The 20,895-nt window shown below is 41.5% G+C and overlaps 1 protein-coding gene across 1 annotated transcript in view; it reads left to right on the plus strand.

Annotated features, from left to right (window-relative positions):
- Positions 1-20,895, plus strand: part of slc44a5b (solute carrier family 44 member 5b) — a 39,330-nt gene that overhangs the window by 10,299 nt on the left and 8,136 nt on the right. Inside the window, exons 2-11 of the mRNA XM_008299477.1 lie at positions 5,185-5,233; positions 13,192-13,265; positions 14,971-15,055; positions 15,329-15,413; positions 15,548-15,661; positions 16,584-16,644; positions 16,739-16,862; positions 18,534-18,617; positions 20,328-20,440; positions 20,603-20,734. Of these exons, the coding sequence (XP_008297699.1) occupies positions 5,185-5,233; positions 13,192-13,265; positions 14,971-15,055; positions 15,329-15,413; positions 15,548-15,661; positions 16,584-16,644; positions 16,739-16,862; positions 18,534-18,617; positions 20,328-20,440; positions 20,603-20,734 (921 nt within the window). The remainder of the gene's footprint in view (positions 1-5,184; positions 5,234-13,191; positions 13,266-14,970; positions 15,056-15,328; positions 15,414-15,547; positions 15,662-16,583; positions 16,645-16,738; positions 16,863-18,533; positions 18,618-20,327; positions 20,441-20,602; positions 20,735-20,895) is intronic.

The following is a 20,895-nucleotide window of genomic DNA, read 5'->3' on the forward strand; positions in this document are numbered from 1 at the left end:
TTGAAAGCTATTATTAAGCTGCTATTAATAGTAGGAAGTTTTGTAATCATTTTTATGTGTGTCAAAGATGTTTACGATGTTAGATCCTCACCCCTGCAAATTGATCCATAGATCGTGTTGCTATGGAAGGCTAGCCACAAATGCAAATAGGATTGGGGAGCTAAGATCGCTGCCAAAGCCTTTGTCTGATCCTGATGTGTAATTCTTCACCCTATACAGCCTTATTGCCTCGGAGCTTTTGATTACCGCCATGATTGTTGTGTTATGCGTAAATCTTTCAGCCACAGCAGGACACGGGGCATTATCCAACACTATGTCAATAGAGGAGACGAGCCGTCAGAGGAGCTAACAGCGACTCTAGCTGTCCTAGTGTAGCATGCCTGCCAGGCTTTTTCCGAATGTTTTTGACTACAAACCCTCATTCAGCCTGACTACAGCCAGCAGCACACATTAAGTCCACCAGCCTCATCTCCTGCACTGGCAGACTGCAGTGCAGTCTAAACAGCCGTAGTCTAATGCAGAGTCTGCTGGTGGCCCGGCATCACTGATTATTTTCACCATTCTCTCTTAACCCTTCACTGAAATCTGTTTTGTAGGTCAGAGGAAAGTACAACAGCCTGGTGGAGGTAGTCAGGCTCATGTAGTGAGTAAGAACAGCAGCTAAAGCTAAATTTAGCCCCGTTGAATAAGCACATGCTCCATCACCTGAATGTTGCTGTGTTAGAATGAAGAGGTTTGGAATCCTCCACAGTATTTTATCACACAGTACGGTGAAGTTATTCAGGAGCATGTTTACATAGTCAGATGCTGTGTTTTTGTCACATTGTGTTGACAGTCTCGTATTTTAGATTCTGACCAGTGCAACGATTGCCCTTTTTTTTTTGTTTATTAGTTGGCTGCCTGTTGGTCATCTTACTGGCATATTGGCTGCTCACACAGTTTCAAACCGTAAAGTGATGGAGACACTACTGCCATGACTCTGGAAGAAACTGTGCCCCCTGACTTTCACTGCACCACAATCTGTCCTCTCACCACTGACTCTCCTTGATCTCAGTGTGATTCAGCTTTCGCTCACCATATGGACAAACCTGTTTGTACCACAATAGTACCCGCGCTGTTGAAACCGACACGTGTTTGGGATATTCACACTTCAGGAAAGTCGGCAAAATGAGTTTTTTAAAGTCTTTGTATAATCAGCTTGCATTGGCCACAGTCTAGTAGCTAAAGCTGCATGTCGTGTTAACCCCCAGCAGTTGTACTTCTAATTATCTCTGATGTCAGTTAATGTGATCAGCCTCCTGGCCATGAAGCTGTAACAACAACCACTGAGATATAAACCTATTGGAGGGGACTTAAGGCAAAAACACAGAGGAGTAGTTTAGCTCTGTCAGTATTTCATGAATAGCTGCTGACTTTAAAACACCCAGATTGCAACCTGAGGAGTATCGATTGATCTTCATGTGGTGTTTGACTCACTTTAGGTTTTTGGTGGTTGTTGGCCAGTAAGCAGCATAATTCATTGTCTGTCAGTGTGAAAACAAGCTCATCAGGGACTGTCTCAAGCTTTAACATGATAGTTATTGTGTATACGATGCATAGTTTGTGCTTGTCTGTTTGAGCTCTGCTGTCAGCGCTGTAAAGTTAGTTAAAACACAGAGTAGCATCCTCCTCTGTTCAAGGCCAGGGCTCTGCAAATGCTGCAGTGAGCACCTGGTCTTGTGACATTGTGTCCTTGGCTGAGGAATTCACACACTTAACCCAGAACATCTCCCATTTTTAGACCTAAAACACAACTCAAGTGAGTGACAGCCAAACAGATGGCTGTACACTCACGTTTTTAACAGCAAGGACGACAGAGAAAAATACATGACAAACCACAAAAAGGTTAACAGCTTACTCTGCATCTATGACAAAGAAGCTGAATTGGTCATAATCCCACCCACACTGCTTCTCAGGAATGTCCTAATGATTCAGTATATGCACACAGTCCTGTGTAATCATGAGACCAGCCTTTAGATTGTGGCTGAGCTTGTAGCCTTTGACCTTTTTCTTGCCTGTCTGAAATGTGCACTCCATCAGAATGAACAGAAAAAGAAATTTGACAACTCAAGTACATTTCTGGTTTTGTGCTTCTTTTTTTCCCCCCTCTGCTGCTGACAGTGCAGCTTAAGGACACCTCTTGGGTTGTTGGTGAGCAGAATTTTTGCTCACTCGCAACAATCCCATCATTTTGCTGTTGGTCCAGAGATTTGGCATTTCTATCCTTCAGACTGCCACAGTGCTGTAGTAGAAGGAGGTGTGTTGTAGGAAACTGATGAAGGGCTTATGGAGCTGATGTTACAGGTTTTAGCACTTTGTCTTTGTGCAAGGATTAAGGTAGTGTATGCAGTGCAGAACTTTGGGATCATTGTCATGCTGCAGAATGAATTTAGTACTCATCCAACACTGCCCTGATGTCATTGCATGATGGATAAGAATCTTATAAAGTGCCTGAATTGTATGTGCAAGTCAAAAATGAGTTTTCAAAATGTCTATAAAACCTGAAATGGCAACGCCTGGTCCAGCCCGGTGCAAATGCGCTGCTCCGGTGAGCCTACTCAGCATGCAGTCCTGCAGTGAATATGATCAATTTCAGTCCTCAAGGGGGTGATATAAGCTAGTTAGAGCTAAGCAGAGTGCGTCCATGTCAGCAGTAGTAAACAAACATGACATCCGTGGAGGAATGCTGTGTTGCTGCACTCAGAGCACCGAAGAAAGGGAAAAACAAACAGTAGATAAAATGCTGAATTGCTCACAGAGGAAGGACATAGAGTTCCTGTCTGAATTTTGACAAATTTCATCTGGACCTTCGTCAATTTGGTTAGCATCATTATTTTCAGCAGAAGTGACCCCAAGCAATGACAGTTAACTTTATCTTGTTTCATATTATAGTGACCCTACCTGCAACACCCAGACTGCAGATGGTACATTAACATAATACTTCCTCAGGTGGCACGCAGCAGAAAGCATCTGAAATCCATTGTCCATGTTTGGGGTCTGAGATTGGTATTAAAGCTGCAGTAGGTAGAAATCTGGAAAGTGCATAAAAAACTGAATTTGGAAAATATACAGCCCTCTTCCTCTTCCCGTAATACAAGCACGCCTTTCAAACATGCAAACACAGTCGAGCTACATTTGTGGCTTCACCCAGGATTCAGACCTCAGTCTCCCATGTTAGAGTACTCTGTCTAACCCACCACATCCTCTGTTTACTGAGATCTCCCATCATAGGCTAGATTTTCAAAAACCTAAAGAACTGAGTCGAGAGGAGGTGCAAAAGTCGAGTTTCCTCTCGGGCTGCTTGAATTACAATATGCTGAAAGGTTCGCGTGACCGCCTTCGCCCTAAGTCGGCTGGGACAGGCTCCAGCCCCCCCGCGACCCGAGTGAGGATTGAGCGGTGTATAGATAATGGATGGATGGATGGTTAGCGTGACCTTTTTGCCCAATGATGCCAAAAAACAACAACAACAAAAAAAAAAACCACTGCCTACCTCAGCTTTAACATCACATCACAATAAGTTGCACTTCCTGTTTTTTTTCGATCAAAGCAGCAATGCATTTTCTGTAATAAAATGATGATGATAATGTTTTAAGTTTATAGGTTTTGCAATTCGCAAGTGGCCTTTGGAAACTGTAAATGTTCAGTTCACTGTTTCAGGAAGGGAAGAAGCATGCTTGTGATTTATTTCCCAAAACAAAATATTAATTTTCTGTGGCAAAATAATGTGCGATAAATATCATAATTTTTTTTCCAACATGACTCAGCTGTGTGGTGCGACTTTTCTCTGCCATCTCTGCTGTAAGAGAAAGTAATAGGAAGTGGGATGAGGCGGGGCGTTTGATTTAATGTTCCATCGATGCCAAATGTTGTTAACCGATCACTTAATTGTTGTGTAGGATATTACAGTATTGATACTTAATGAACACGAACAGAGGATTTTTTTCTCAGTGTACACATAGAACCTCATCACTGAGCATGCTCACAGACTTGTGCACAATCATGAGCTATTCTCCAGAGACCAAAACTTAGTTGTGGATTTGTACCAGAAGAAACCACACTGATTTATCGTAGCAAAAGATTAGAATTGCTATTTAATGTTTTTTTAATGACAACCTTTTCTTGTTTTCTTTTTTCCTTCCGAGGCATGAGCTAAATCATTTACAGATAAGACTTGTTCCTGGGATTAATTTGTTGATTTTAATCTTTTCGTTGGATTTGCTGAGGAAAAATAAAAGGTGTTGCACTGGGAAATTCAGGTGTTATGAAATTTTGTTTGTACATTCTGAACAGGCCCACCATATTTGCATGTGCGTAGTGCAGTGTACTCATTTCTCACACTTTTAGAAGCAAGACTGGTTTGTTCATCTCTCGACAGGATCAGTTTGGGAAACGGACAGATGGGAGATAGGCCCACTCATGCTGCCCCAAAGTCTGCCCCAGCTGCTTGGAGATATTACGCTTCGTGTGTGATGATTAATAGGTCCTCGGCAACACGTCACACTTAGTTTCAAACGGTTGCAGAAACTACTTGGGGACCGAAGAAGCAGCCGATGATAAAATGCATGTGCTGCGTTGCACCGACAAGTGCACGCAGTCAGAGTTAGCCCCATGGGTGACTGATGGTGCTTGCAACTGTGGTTCAGTATTTACTACTCTGCTGGGTCAAATGGGGAATCCTCACTGTGACCCAGATAAGCTGTTTGGATTAAGACTTGCTAAAGTGATTTATTATAGTTCCATGTTAGCAACATTGTTTTGGCTTTTACAGCTCTTGCTTAGTGTGGTGCTCCCTCTCTCTTCCAGTCCTTTAGGAAGCTAGTGCTATGAAATGTCCTCGTTCGTTTGTCCTGGCCAGTTGGACACCAGCTTAACTTGTGACCCTTTACTTGTACAGGGTGGAATGAAATGTTTCTCGTAGCCATTTATAGATGCTGTTCCACATCTTTCTTTAATGTTTCCTTTTCCTCAGTTACACTCTCCAAGAATGCAGAAGCATCCGAAAAACAATCTCACTTGTTTTAAATGTTAATATAAGTGCAGTTTTTTGCAACTATATTCTGTATATGCACCCTGTCTGGAACTGTTTCTTTTGACTGTTCTCTGCTCTCCTCAACTAACGTCCATACTGTCCTTGTCTTACAGGTGAACCACGCAAGTTTGACCCAAACTTCAGTGGGCCTGTCCAGAACAGGTACTCAACATCAACTCCTTTTACATGTCAAACAACTTTACAAACACATTTCACTCACAGAGAACGGTTTATAAGCTGATTTTTATCACCTGCACTGTGATGGAGTGAACGCAGAAATCTCAAACAACAATTCTTTTGTTAAAGGAAATATGTTTTGGAATTTGGCTGAACTGACCTCCCAAACATCTGACTCGTACATGCATATTGATTTTGCCCATTGTATAATCTTTTTGGCACCCACCCCTGTCCGGGTGGTGACAGATTGATTATTTGTCACGCTACATTAATAAAGATCGAGGTTTGAGCGCTGGCAGCTCTCTCCACTCCACCACACAGATCAATGGCCATAAGTCAAGCTGGTGGCTGCAGTTAACCCAATGACACACATGTTGCTAGCCAGATACAGTGAAGCGGATGTACTAGGAATGTCAGGAGAATCGATGATTCGGTACAAAGTAGACGCCAAAATTCTGAAAACAAGGAATGTGGTATTTTTTATGCTACCAAAAGTAGCACAGGTACTGTACATGCTGTAAATGCTGGACATACTGGACAATAGCAACATCATTAAACAGGTTAGACTTATCTAAGCAGCTCGAAGACATTCAGATCAGGATTCACAGTGAGGGAGTTTCTGTTGCTATGTTAACAACATGTTGTCAAAATGTTAACTTCCTGAAATTTTTACTCTTAGGCTCTTTTCAGACATGGGATCTGTAACATTGCTGCTAGCTTCATCGGTCTGTTAATGTAATAGCACTCCATCATTCAGACTTAAATGATTTTTTAATTATCGTTTCTCATGGCTTCATTTGGACAGACTCACTCACAACAGTGACAGAGACAGGAAGTGTACACTCAATATTTGTCTTTCTCACAATATTGGACGTACATCAAATGATGTATAATACATAATAATGCAATAATAAACAAATGACTAAATTTAAACTAATAGCAAGCTTGTCAAATTGTCCAAATAACTAACAACCTAGTTTATTTATGACTTCCCTAATCACTAAAAAGTTCTGTCCCTGTGTGATGGTAGTCAAACTACTGTATGACTTTAGAAACAGGAAAATAAACATGTTCTGACAGCTGGGATGGAGCTCAGGACTCAACCTCAGTAATAAATGAAGTTATCAGTGCTGTTGTCCAGTTGTTTCAGGTGGGAAAATATGCGCAACTCCTGATGCTAAACTCAGACGAAAGCCTCGTACAAACAGCTGAAAGCAACAAACTGTACTTCTGTTCCTGTTATATTTAGTTTTTAAAAAAGAAAACACAGTCATTAGTAGTGGATCTCATGAATCTGAGCTGTGTAGTTTAATCACAGTAAAGTTTTATTGTTATTGACGTTTCATTTTGTATCCTCAAAGATATTAAATTGTAGTGCAAAGTGAGTGAGACAGACGTTTTGTGATTTTTGGCATGCTAACTCATGATTTTTTTTTGGCCAATATTTGGTGCTGAAATGTGATGAAGGCCTTCCCCAATTCACTTCACACAGCTCCAAGTGCTGTCGCGCCCATCTACTATTGTGACTCCATGCCGTTCAGACAGCTGCGTTCAAAGTGAGATGTCATCGCAACTTTCATAGAAAAGTGTTCAGGGTTGTCATTTCAAAATTAAACTGAGACGTTCTGTTGTTGTTAGACTAACGGAAAAGAGTGGACGTCTACAAGTGGCTTTATGTGATTGTGACAGCTGCATATACTGTAAAAACGCTCTACACATGATGTTCATAAAGGCTGATGTTAACTTGTTTGTGCGAGCATACCAGTAGTTCATAATTTGGGCTGGATTATGCCCACAACATTAGCAGCAACCCTTTATTACCATTTAGACTGCTAAGATATAATCAATTACCGTAATTTCTGGACTATTGAGGCACCTGAATATAAGCCACACCCAGTAACTTTAAAAAGAAAACTAGTTTGTACATGTACAGGCTACACTTGTCTATAAGCTGCAGGTGTCCACGTTGTAACATGAGATATTTACACACAAAGATTTTAAACTTTTAATTAAATACGTACTGGAAACAAACACAAATACGTACCATAGATGCTTTTTTCCGAACAGTGCCTGCAACACGGCTGGTTAAGAAAATAAAAAATACAGAAGCCTGCCAGGAAAAGTCATTGATCGCTATCTTCATCTAAAGTCGTCTTTTTCAGTGTCGGAGTTGAACAGCCTCAGAATTCCTTTGTCACACACTTCCTCAGTCTCTCTTTCGTTGTCGCTCTCAACGTCACTTTCATCTCGAGGCAAATTCGTAAATTAGCTGCATCATTGTTTAAACTGCAGTGTTCAAAGTGTGTGAAAAAAATAGCGGCTTATGGTCCGGAATTTACGGTAAATAAGAATTTTTAATGAAATGTTCAAGTACATTTATTTGAATTTTCTTCCTTTTTTGGGTATCGAATTTGTTATTGAAATTTGTGGCAATTCAGTGGTATTAATACGAACGACCACATTTCTGCTATTGTGACACGTCTGGTCTGCACAGTACTGTGGCTATAGGGGAGGCAGATTGAAATATCTGGTGTTCCGCGACCAGCAGCGACAGTAACTCATCTCCTGATGAGCTGCAGTTCGCTTTCTGCCTCGTGAGGGCTGTAACTCTACACATGCTAAAGCTCATTGTTGGTTGCATTGATAGAATTTGAAATGTGCTGAATGGCGTTTGGGGAAAACATCTAATTGCAAATTTTCTGTCACATATTGTGATCGCATTTTGATTTGCAACAGATTGTTTTAAAGGCGGGGCTCAGTTTATTATTCACTGTTTAATGGATGTAACTGCTCTGTCTTCTAACGCAAGGATGATGCATTTATTACATTTTTTAGGTGGCATATAACAATCAAACATTGCACACTGATCAGATCAGAAGGCTGTGACTGTGTTAAGTTAAATACAGTGATGCTAATAATACTTAAACAATGCCAGCAAGGAAATAAAACTTTTCTGTGAACTATCTCTGACTGTGAAACCGATTAGTCACTCATGTATAGCTCAGGAGCAGCATTCAAGTACTACACATAATGCCATCAAGTTAAATAAGCTAGTGATAATAAGAAATAAACCTTGGGCTAGGCTTATGGCATGGAGTATATTCTGAATTGGAATTTTTGCAATTTGGTAAAAGCATTATTTCAAACCTCATTTTGCTTTGAGATTAATTAATCATTCATTGAAACTAGTGTTTAAATAAGTATGATTCGCTGAAAACCCATCGCAATGCTTTGAAAAGAATTGAAAATGCAAAATGTCTACAATGATGTGATGTGCAGATGTGATCATTTGCATTTAAGCATACAGAATTCTAAACTTGAGGCTTGCCTTCAGAATATGAATAAAGGAGACTTTTCAAATGAATTTTCCCTTTTATTACTACCTGATTTCATAGCACAATGGAGAGCAGACTTTAGCAATAAAGCCAAACCTCTTGAGGGTGTCACCATAGGCTTTTCTTGATGATTTAGTCATTTGCTGAGGTAATGTAGGCTCTAATCTCTTTTATGTTCAATGTCAGTTTGGCAGGCTGCTGTGAAGGCATGTTTCAGTCCTCCTGTGTGTCTTTATCCCGCCCTCTCCAGCCCATTTCGCTGCTACAGCTGGGTGAAGGCACCAAGGATACTTTGATGTTTCTGTGGCCCAGAGGCTTTTTCTTAATGAGAACGGGGAGACAACCAGCGCTGTGGTCGTCTTGTTTTCATGCGAGCTCGAAGCCTAAATGAAGAAGCCGTGTCTGGTTATTGAGCAGTCCTCAACAGGCCGCGCAGAGGAGCGCGTGGCGTGGTGTTAATTTTGCTCGACGGCGGCTGTAAACTGACAAAGATGCCATCAGCGTCCAAAACATACACAACAAACAACGCTAATGCGATGTAATCATTCCTTTTTATTGCGTTTCCTCAGAGTGTGCTTCTGTGTAAATATGCACTTAAAGCATAAATCTCCCTCCTAGCATGTGTGACAGCTCACCTAAAGGAGCCTTGTGTTTGTCAGGAAAACTGCTCACTTGAACAATTGTCCCTCATGGCTCTCATGACCGTGTGAAATATTCCTTTTGTGTGCAAATCTGGCTCCCTTTCCTGTAAATGTCTGTTACAAAGCAGGGACAGTCTGGCAGATTCACACCACAATGGCACCCACGCTATTCTGTGGCACTTGTGCCATCTGTGTCACCTTGGCTCCCGCAGAATATCAGCGCTGCAAATATAACACTGACACAAAAGTTTTCCATTGCACTGACAAAGCTTCCAGTACCGATTTTTATTTTTTATTTTTTTCAAAGCAGCACTGCCTGCCAACACAGTACACAACCAGGGCAATGCTTGGTCCCTGAGTAAGTATGTGTAAGTGACATCTAAAGAGAACTGAAGTTTGGGAGTGAGGCCAAGCTGGAATCCAAATGGATTTTGTTTAACTGTTTCCCTGAGATAAGACAATGAAGGAGAATTGTTTTCACTCTCCTCACCTTGTCAACTTCCTCTCAGCGCTGACCTTTGCATGCTTCAAAGGTGACTTTGTTTTAGCGCTGTGCTGCTGTGTTTGCACTTTGTCTCTTAAAAAAAAAAAGAAAAAAAGAAAAAGCATGCGGCCGCGTCTATACGAGGGAGTTGGAAGGCACAGCAGAATGTAACAGTCACATTAAAGCAGAGGAGAGGCAGCTTCATCTTAAGACTCCCAGCTCTCATATCTTCCCCTCTGATCACCTCGGATGTGTGGCTGAGTGATAGCTAACTTATTTACCAGCTGAAGGATGAAAAGGAATTCAGAGATAAGGAATGCAACAATCACCATAGCAACCCAGACAGCTCTTTTTGAATGAAATGAAATGATACTCCCTTGTCTCCCTTTGTTAATAACACGTGCAATCTCACCAACAGCTTTGCGGCTAGTGTAGCGGGTTGTCTTTATCCACATCGTATCCACTGTCAGTAGAAAACCGTGGCTGTCTTCACTTAGCAAAGCTGTGCCCATTTTAGCTGCCGTTTTTTTTTTTCCTCCGTTATCTTCAAGAAATAATTGCTGCGCCTCCAGAAAAACGGTTTACACCTTGATATGTGTCACAAATCCCCCAGGCCTATTTCACATGGCGACTCCTTATTTACTTCTTCATGTCATTCCTGAGTTTCTTCTTTTGTTTTATGTTAGCTGTAGTGAGGGATCCATCTTTTATCGTGTCTTAGTGTGAACATTTTGCATTAGTTTGACCAATGGAGAGTATTTTCAGTCAAAATATGAGTAGCTGACTTCTGAGTAGCCTTTATCTATTCACTCACATATCTGTTCGCTTACACGTGTAAATCAGAAACCTCTGTTTTAGGAACAAGAAAGGATGATAAGCAAGCACATGCAACGATGTCAACTGAGAGCTGGCATTGTTCAGTGGACTGAATGAATTCTCTGTTACAACAGCTACGCAAACCCCAGTGAGACCAGTCCTCACCTGTACTTCCTCTGCTGGGAGGATCAATGTTTACAGGTTCAGGGTACCTTTATTTCTACGTCATTTTGTCTTATGAATCCCAAATGCAGACGAATAAAAGTGAATGACGGTTGTTTTTTTGAATTTCTTACAGAAATTTGTACAGCATTGTCCGACTGCTCTTTATGTCAAAGTAACAGTGGTTGACATCATCAGTTAATTATCCAGTTGCTTTCTCTGTTAATTATCTTGTATAGAAAACGCCAGAAAATAGCGACAAATGTCCATTAAGCTTCTGAACCCCAAAATTCGCAAGCAGGTTTGACAGGCATGGTATCTTTTTTTTTTTAAACAATCTGAAAAATGACGCCGTTTATTGCTCGTAATCTGTAAAAACAGAAAGAATCGTCAGATTTTCGACTTTCACCCTTTGAACTTCTCGTCTGTGACTTGCTGTTTAGTCGGGAAATGACCAAAATCTTTTGCTATTTCATCAAAATTATTTTATTCGACATGTCTGATTTTAAAATTCATGAATAAAAAAATGTTTGCTCTAACTAGATCAGGGGTGTCCAATCCTGGTCCTCGAGGGCCGCAATCCTGCATGTTTTACATGTTTCTCTCTTCCAACACACCTGATTCAAATGATCAGCTCATCATCAAGCTCTGCAGAAGCCTGATAACGATCCTGATCATTTGAATCAGGTGTGTTGGAAGAGGGCAACATCTAAAACTTGCAGGATTGCGGCCCTCGAGGACCAGGATTGGACACCCCTGAACTAGATGCTTTAAAAACTAAAAAAAAAACTCATCCGAGAAGTCCTGAGTGACTCATGACAAACTCCTTGGGGTTCAGAGGATTCATATTTTCTAGATGGCTCTTTTTATTTACACTCCAGAATCCATGTTGTTCTTTATGAGAAACAAGAATGTATGAAGTTGGAACCAACACATTTTCTGCCCGTTTTTTTTTTCTCCTTCTTCTGTAGATAAACAAATCTTTTAATTGGTTAATTACTGCTGCTCTGGTTTCAGTCTTTCATCATCGAGCGTCTTCAAGTGGAGATTGTGGTTCAAGTTGAGATGGTTGCTTGAAAAGATGGTCCATGGGTCAGCTATCATAAGCTCCAAATGTGCCGGCCACGTTATGAGCCTCAAAATCACATTTTGAATTTGCAAGTGTCTTCAGTCTTAGTGTAATTCAGATAAAAGAGGCGATAATGGAGCCATCCTATTCCGAAATGAGAAACAAGGAGTATTAGCAGCCCTGCTGGGACAGAAACGATTTCCACTCGCCCGTATTGCTAAGTTCAGCAAACCAATCTACCAGAGCAGCCTGTTAACATAGATTGCAAGCTTTACTGCAGTTATTAATGCAGGACCATAAAAATTATCTCTTAATTGCAGCCGCACTTGCAAACAGTCCAGGATAATTTGCAGCGCAAGCTTAAATTACACAGCTGACCCTAAATCTCAGGAGCTAAACTGAGCATGCAGCCTAAGTAGTGATGTTTGTTTCCGAGCAAAAAAAATACATTCAGCGCACTTGTTTACGTCCTCATGTGAATGCATTAGTGTCTATTTAAATCACTGTTTGTATGGGTTCCTCAGCAGCTGATGTGATGTGTGTGCATCCCTTTTCTAGTCCGTCTTCAGTGTTTGCTGGGTAATTGTGAAGCGGTATTTGGAGGCTGAGGAGCAGAGTTGTCTGAATGCAGCCATGTAACCATGCAGCATACAAAACAAGGACAGTCCACTGTTCAGAGAACTACACGGAGGAAAAGCTGTCACATCTCTGACCTTCAGCCTCCTTTTGACCTTGTTTTTGAAAGCTGGGGGAGATGAGTGCCTCAAGTCAATTTTGCTAGCATATGCTGCTAGGAGGAGGCTACATACGCCCCCTGTACGGTACTACTGGACACGGTGGAGTCACGGCTACAGTCTGAATAGTTTTGAAAAGGATGACCAGCTTCTCTCAGAGCAGAGAAGAGGGGAAGGAAGCTTGTTATGGGAAGACACTGAGACCGTGAATAGACTCAAAAAGAAAAGACTCAGAGATGCTGTTTTAAACCAGCAGACTAAGGCTTCTGTGGAGTGAGAGGGGGGATCTTCAAATAGCTGTCTCTGTGCCTGTGGGACACTTAACTCTAGGGGGGACTCAGAGTCTCATCAAGAAGTCAGTGGAGCTCTACTGCAGTTTCTTTGAAAACATACAGATGACACTTTGTCATGCCCGGAAGCAAGAACCGCATCTCGGTATAGAGCTGAAACTCATTTTCCATACAGCAGCGATATCGTGATTACCAACAACGACATGCTTAAATACACAATGCGCATTTATTTCTCCTTGAGCTGAAGCAAATCCCCAGTTCTCCTCAGGGATGCATGATTAATGTATTTGCTAGTGTTGCTAATTTTGCACCCACCAGCTAACCATTCATAAATAAATGTATTCCTCTGTTGTAATCTTATATGTCACACTTATTCTCATGTGTTTTTTTTTTTATTATTATTTCTCTTCAGGAGCTGCACTGATGTGGTTTGCTGCGTTATCTTTGTCATTGTCATCCTTGGCTACATCGCTCTGGGTACCGTGGGTGAGTTTCACACGTTGCACCACTGATTACATCACACAAACTTTCATAACAACACATGTGCGGCACTGGTGATAGGTGCTGCTGCTGCTGCTGCTGCTGTGTTCTGGAAAAGTGAAATTGCTCACTTTATCCTGATTCTTCCAGGCTTGTACACAAGCAAAAAAAAAAAATCTCCAGCTGATGTTGTGAAAAGAAAGGTGAACGCAAAGCGCACGCTCTGCTTGCACGGGTTTTGTCTGACAGTAATTTGACAAAATCTTAATTTACCAAAACACAAAACGTCTCCGCAGGACACACCAGAGTAAAACAAGCTGCTTTTTGTTGTTGTTTGTTGTACTTGTTCGTAATTTTCTTGGTGGGTTATCCAACAAAATGTCTGATTGTGAGAAGTGTGGGGGAGTTGAGAAACGCTAGCTCCAGCAGAGAATGGGCTTTTCTTTTAATAAGTAGGACTTGAGCTGTAACTTGCAGCACACTCTGGTGAGTAAATCTGTTTTGTGTCCCAGTCAGGTTTTTGACTAGGTGACTAATGACTCCCCTGGCTCAAACTTCTTGTAGCTGTTTCGTTTAGTGTGACAGAGAATCCACTTTGTCTGCAACCAAGGCTATGCAGTAAACCTCCCCACCAGCTATCGTTTTCTTTTTCTCTACTTTTTTTTTTTTTGTCTTTCTCCCTTCATCCATTTGTTTCCTTTTTCCATTTCACTTTTTTTATCCTCTTCCCCTCCTCTGTATTCCTTCTCATGCAAATATATATACTGTACCCTTTTCTCCTTGTTTCACACAGATGTATGATATACATCACAAAGTCGGGGGGAAATGAAGTCCCAGCGCTGTCAGTAAAGAGCCGTCTCTTGCCAGCTTGTTGTCAGTGGAGTCACGTCTCAATCTGGGCATGGGAAGGACTTACTGTTTCCCAATTATTTAAAAAGAGCAGGAGCCATGACAATGGATGTGACTTCAAATAGACACTGACATGTCTGCAATCAGCTGAAAAATGTAGTGTTTTGTTTTTTTTTTTTCATAAATTTTCGTCATCCTTACTTGTAGATAGTTTTTATTGTGCCGCTCACGTTTAGCACGATGCTTTCTTGACCGGCAAGGTGAAAAGGCCTTAACACTGTATTGTTAAGGTTGGACGAGTTAATGAAGAAAAAAAATAGCTTAGTGTTGTGATACTGCTCTTATCTAGAGAAACGGGAGCAAACAAATTAAACTGGATAGATTTGGTTTGTTTGTGTTTTTGTTGGAATTTCTTTTCAATTAATATGCATTCCGGCAATCCTCCAAATAAATCGCTGTTATATTGGCTTGTTAATTGTGTTAGTTTCCTTAGTTAGTACATACCCAGCCACACATTGCCTTGACTTTATCTTTATCATTGTATATATATGTACACACACACATACACATAACTTTCTTCGATCAAGCTGTACGTTGATAATGCTGCAATGCTTGTCCTTACGTAGCAGAGCATTGTCCCTGTTGCATTAAAGAAATTAGAATTAGATTTACACAAACCTGAGGCTGACAGGAATCATCAAATGTGTCAATAAGGACCACAAAGAGTCTGCAAAGGCTTATAATGAGTTGACCTCATGTGCTACAGAAGGAAAAAGAATTGTGAGACGTGAGCCTACATGTGTCTACTAAGGCTACACAAGCTAAAGTTTGTGCAGTTTGAAAGCTGTTGTATGTTTTTCAGCCTGGATTCATGGTGACCCCAGGAAGGTCGTCTATCCAACCGACAGCCACGGCCAGTTCTGCGGCCAGCAGGACACCCCCAATGCGTAAGTACGAAAAACCCTGCTCCTGAAGTTGTTATACAGCCAAATAGTCATGTTGTCCAATTTGTCCGTCAGCTTTCCATTGTTATCTTTACACTCACAATCAACTGACCACAAAGCAGTACGACGAGACGATTTTGTGATGAATTCTGGCGAGTTTTACTGCGCAGTACACTCTGCGTGTTAAATGCTCTCTGATAAAACACTGCATAGTAATGGGCTTTTGGATCTGTCTAATCTGTCTTCCCTCTTTGTCCTCATCTTTTGTCTCCACAGAAACAAAGCCATATTATTCTACTTCAACATGTTGAAATGTGCCAATCCTGCAGTTTTAATTAACCTCCAGTGCCCTACAACCCAGGTGAGAGACTGAGCGAGGCGCCCTTCTCGCGGCGCATTATGCAGCGCTTTATGTTGCTCTCCAACTTTCCCGCCACGCATGATTATGCAAGATTGATGGGCTTTCTCATTAAGAGGATGTGTTGCTTTCTGCAGCTCTGTGTCTCCAAGTGCCCTGACAGATTTGCCACTCTCCTGGATGCAAGGAATACCAAAAATTGGGAATATTACAAGCAATTCTGCAAGCCGGGCTTTGAGATTGGCAGTAAGGTGAGAGACAATTAATGGTCTGTTGTGCTGTTTGGTTTTGTTTTTTTGTTTTTTTTTTGCAAACTAGAAAAATATGGATGGAGAGCTGAATCGCTGTTCCTTGTTCCTCAGGGCGTGCGTTTTTAGAAACACTTTTTGACCAAATGTAATTCTCCACAGAAATCATTTCACCAGTTCTGTACAGTCATTACAACAAAGAGCTTGTTTGAATGGGCTTCAAGAGAGAGGCGGAAGTGAGCTAGCAGCCGCTCATGCACATCACAGCTCTGTTCTGTGGACTGGCAGCGGTTCAATGGTGATGACGTTGGCATGATGGCGTGTAAGAATCAAAGTGAGGTGTTGTGTGGGAGCACCTTACAGCTCTGTCACAGCTTTTGGACTGAATCATAGTTTTTTTTTTTTCCCTTCCCACTCCATCTCAAGTATGGGAGTGTTGCTTCAAACAGGATTCAGCCAAAGTCCGTCACATCTGGCGTGTTGGTCTGAGGATTAGCGATGATAATACAAATACCAAAGCTATAATCTGCGCAAGTGATATAGTTATTTTCCTAAAATAGGAGCTACTTTAATATTGTACAGCCTCATAAAATACAGAAGTTTAGTTATTTGATTTCGCTGTCTGTTAAATGTAAATTGATGGTAGCTTTATTGGAGACATCTAAAATTAAGCATCATGTTTGATATATTAAAACTGACAGGAGCATGAATTATAGTTGGTTTTAAAATGCAGAGAAGCACACAAGGCTTTCCGAAAATTCCCAGCACACACACGACAGATTCAGACAAAACAAAAGATCACTTAACTTAATGGAAAAGGCGTTCCGTTCTGTCTCTATGATAAAGACTGCGATGAGTGAATGGTCACTGATTAATCACTCGTATTCAATAGTTTCAATCATTGTCCCCTTTGTTTCCCTCTCAGTCAACTGGAGAAGTCATACGAGATGAAGACTGCCCATCTATGATTGTGCCAAGCAGACCTTGTAAGTGCATCCGAAACACAGCAACGCACAATAGCTCGTTATTTGTTTGCCGAGCCGCTTAATTCAACCGAAAATGTTCACAAATGTGTTTCAGTCCTTCAGCGGTGCTTCCCCGATTTCATTAGAAGAGATGGAATTCTAACTGTAGCCAATCAGACCATCTTCAAAGACGGCGACAATAACAAGAGGAGCGTCAACGACCTCAAAGATGCTGCCATGTAAGGACCCGCTTCTTTGCAACCTTTGAATCGTTGCCCCTAAATGTTGAATCGGTGAAGTTATAGCCGTAGAAAAGTCGTTACATTGGGAATTGGCATGCTCCTACGCACAATAATAAGCCCTCTAGAGTAAAGTGTTTTGAAACTGTTATGCTGTCAATAGGGATGCCAACTCTGCACCCAGAGAGCTCTGGACAAATATTACAGGGTAGGACAAAGTGGGGCACGTCTGACGCCCAGGAATGTGTCCAGTCACATTCAAAGTCATGTGCATGTTTATCGCATGAAAATGTAGCTTACCTTCAAGTTCTAGGCTAGAACTTCAGGGGTATCTAAAAGCTTATGACAGCTGCTTTGTTATATCCACATTATCAGCATGTTAACGGGCTGCAGTAGCGGAGAAATCATGTATTTGAAGCAGCTGATACGACACACATACATGATTCTGTGTTTGCTGTTCTGAAATGTTGTGAGCAGTACCTGGAAGTATAACGTCATTTTAATGCTTTTCTCTTTGTAGCCAAGTATCTGCCATGCAAGAAAGAGCGGAAAGGTCTCCAAAAAAATGATTTATTTGGGCTTTTTAACTTTGCCTCTGCTGTGGCCAGTAGCTTCATGTAGACTAACCCTCCCACCTGTACCTGTTCATCGAGAAGAATCCATTCCTTCACCTGCAACAGTGGACAGGAATTAGGAGAATTAATGCTATTGTTTGTGGCTTATCTACCTCAAAACATCAACTCAACGACTGTTTTGTGAGTCCCAGTACAGTCTGTGTGACATACAATAGAACGTAGAGAGTGATGTGGTGCCCCCTGGTGGTCATTAGGTTTGCTCCCTCCATGTAGACGCTGGATGCGATCCAAACTCCTTTGTATTGACAGTGACCTTTATGGAGCTGGATTAGACCTCATTACGCTGCTTGCAGAGCAGCTTTCAGTGTTCTGTTTGTCCCGTAGCAAAGTTGTCCTCTATACCTCCTCAGTTGGGACTGCAGAGATTTATCTGAGTCAGAGGGCAGTAAAACTTTGCAGTAGTCATGTTCTGACTTTGTTGCCAGTCTTGCGGTTTGATTAGAGCTTCCTCTACTGTTAAAGCAAATGAAGCTTTTTACTGAGCTTTTACCAAAATGAGCTCAACTGTCCTGTGTCATGAATCGGGACTCAAACATTTAGTTTATCTAGACTATGACTGTCTCCCTGATGTTGTCACTGATTATCACAAACAGACACACATGGGTTCTTGATGTAACACATCCATTACAATGTGCTACGCCACTAGTTGCTCCTCTGTAGCACATTCAGTAACACGCTGCTATACCATTTACTGCCATACTGTCGGACCTACTGCATAATAGCGCTTCAGTAACTCTTAATTCTGTTTTGTGGCTCATTGATATGACGCTTACGATTAATTTCCAGACCCTCAGATGCTGATAATTAGCTTGTAGAGCCGGGATTATCAAAAGCACTTTGAAACCGTATTCATCTTTGTTTCACAGCGAGAGCAGTAAAGATGAATCGAGTGTCAAAATGTTTCTGAGAAGCCCAAGTTAGCTTAGACAGGCAGTGGTATAAACCTGCCACAGTCCCTCTCTGTGGTATTAAATCCCTTTTTGTCACTATTTTTCCTTCCCACTTTTCCCCACTTCACCTTGTTGCTCCATCACAGAGGTATTGCCAGTCTGCTAAATGCCAAAGAAGTTGGCATGAAGATCTTTGAGGATTATGCAAATTCCTGGATCTGGATCCTCATGTAAGAAAAGCTTTCTGCAATTTTCATATTTCATTTATTATTCTTATTATGAATGTTGTGCTCCTCTGTGGGAAGAGAAGATCCGTCAGTGAAATTCATGATGAAATACTGTTTTAATTTTAATGTCCAATAACTCCTGTTTTCATGCGTTCGTATTTTGTAATTTCTTCTCTGAAAATAACATATTTGGAAACATTTGATCTTCTTTAAAACTGTCCCTGCAGATAAAGTAGAATACTTGAACAACACCACAAATAAAATGAGCTTTTCACATCATTCATCCAACAAAAACATTAATAATTGTGTTCTTCTGTGGAACAAGTTTGTTTCCTCAGACACTAATATTGATAGATTGGTGGATGTTTTGCGTAATTGTCTGCCAACCGTCTAACATTTTTGACCAGTCTTCCATGCAAAGTCTTTCTTTCTTGCCGTACTGTTCGTTAAAATCCCCCCACAACATTTTAATGAGATGTCAAGTCTGGGCCTTCTTTTTGTTTTTTGTTTTTTTTTCTTGACTAAACCATCCCATAACCCTTCTTTTGAGCCGTTCCTTGGTGGATTTGCTGGTGTGCTCAGGATCATTATCCCATTGAAAGGTTCACTTGTGGTTCAATTTAAACTTTCAGACAGATGGCCTCATGTTATCTTCAAGCAGTTGTTGATATGATGCATAATTAATGCCTGAATCAATGTCTGCAAGCTGCTCAGTCTCTGAAGCTGTGAAAAATCCCCAAACCAGAAGAGTTTCCTCGCACACACATCCCATGCAAGGTTCAATTTGTGCATTGTCTTTCTATCAACACAAATTGCAAGAGTTACCGTCAGATCCCGTGAGGAAATTTAGGCTTTCTCGAAGACTTTGTTTTTGCATCAAGCAGGCTGTTCTTGGACTGAACTTGCTGGAGCGGCCAGTCATGGATAAATCCCTTCTAGACTCACAGGCATCTACAATCTTTTTTTCAAGGCTTTACAAGGCTCTCTAGACGATGCAACACACTTTAATAGCAAAGAGAACGCCAGACACTAGATGACAAAGGTTAACAGTGTGATAAATGGATTTATTTTTTTCCATGTAACACTGTTTTTGTATTCCGCCTTTATCTGTAGGCAATGTTTCAGAAAGGATAAAGTGTTTCTTTGTCCAAATATGTCTGTAACGACAATTTCAGCAAACCCCTTTTAGTCTGCTGCTTGACCGCTACTGATGGCTGGGTTGGTTTTAGTCTTGACACATGCAGATGAATGATGAAGTGGATTCAGTCGGTCCCACTGACCATTTATTGCATTTCTTGTTCTTCGAATTACAAGTCAAAAATAAAATAAAAACGTGTTAAATCAGAAGTCTTGAAGAAAGCCTGGCTTCTTCGTGCAGCCACATGGTCAGAAAACTGTTCACCTTCCTCAGCCACACCTGATGCTGTAGCAGCTCGTTCTTAAGCCTTCTCCAGTGGGCTCCACCTCCAGCTTCCTCAGTCAGGTGGAGTTAGACTCTCCGGCCTCCTCTCGGTGGAGTTAAACACAGTCATGACAACTCATTCCCCCACAGGCACACATGCACCTGTATTCTCTCCCACTCACATCCACACACCAACAACAAGAAATAACATCAACGTAGCTCAATTTAGCTCCGACAATGTCAAACCAACCAAACAGTTTCCAAAGAATGTGCTGTCCTTCACACGACTCCATGTGTTTGTGTTGTTCCAGTGGTCTGGTGATCACCATGGTGGTCAGTTTGGTCTTCATCATGCTCCTGCGCTTCACTGCCGGTGTCCTACTGTGGCTTATTATCTTTGGTGTCATCACTGCGGTCGGCTACGGTGAGTGCGCGTAGACCGTTGCCCACAATGCCGCTGACTGCCGCATACCCAGAGCACATGTTGGAGATGCGACTTCCTCACCAGTCTAGCAGTAAACGGTTCTTTTGTCATAATAAAACTCCACTAGATTTTATCTCGGTTCTGTCATCTTCTCTCTCTCAGGTATCTGGCACTGCTACTGGGAGTACAGCTCTCTGAGCGGGAAGCCAGGCTCTAATGTCACCATCACTGACATTGGCTTCCACACAGACTTCAGCATTTACCTTCAGCGCAGCCAGACGTGGCTCATCTTCAGTACGTTGTCAATCACTACCGAGCTTTTATTTTTCCTTTTTAAAATGTGAGCTACACGTTGCGTAATCTGTGTCAGGGGCTTGTTTCTAGTTGTTCTACGAGGAGATGAATCCCTCTATACTGTCACTATAGTCCCATGTTTGTCGGAGTGAGTTAAATTA

This window comes from Stegastes partitus, unplaced genomic scaffold (assembly GCF_000690725.1).
Source record: "Stegastes partitus isolate 25-593 unplaced genomic scaffold, Stegastes_partitus-1.0.2 Scaffold1421, whole genome shotgun sequence".
Classification (NCBI taxonomy): Eukaryota; Metazoa; Chordata; class Actinopteri; family Pomacentridae; genus Stegastes; species Stegastes partitus.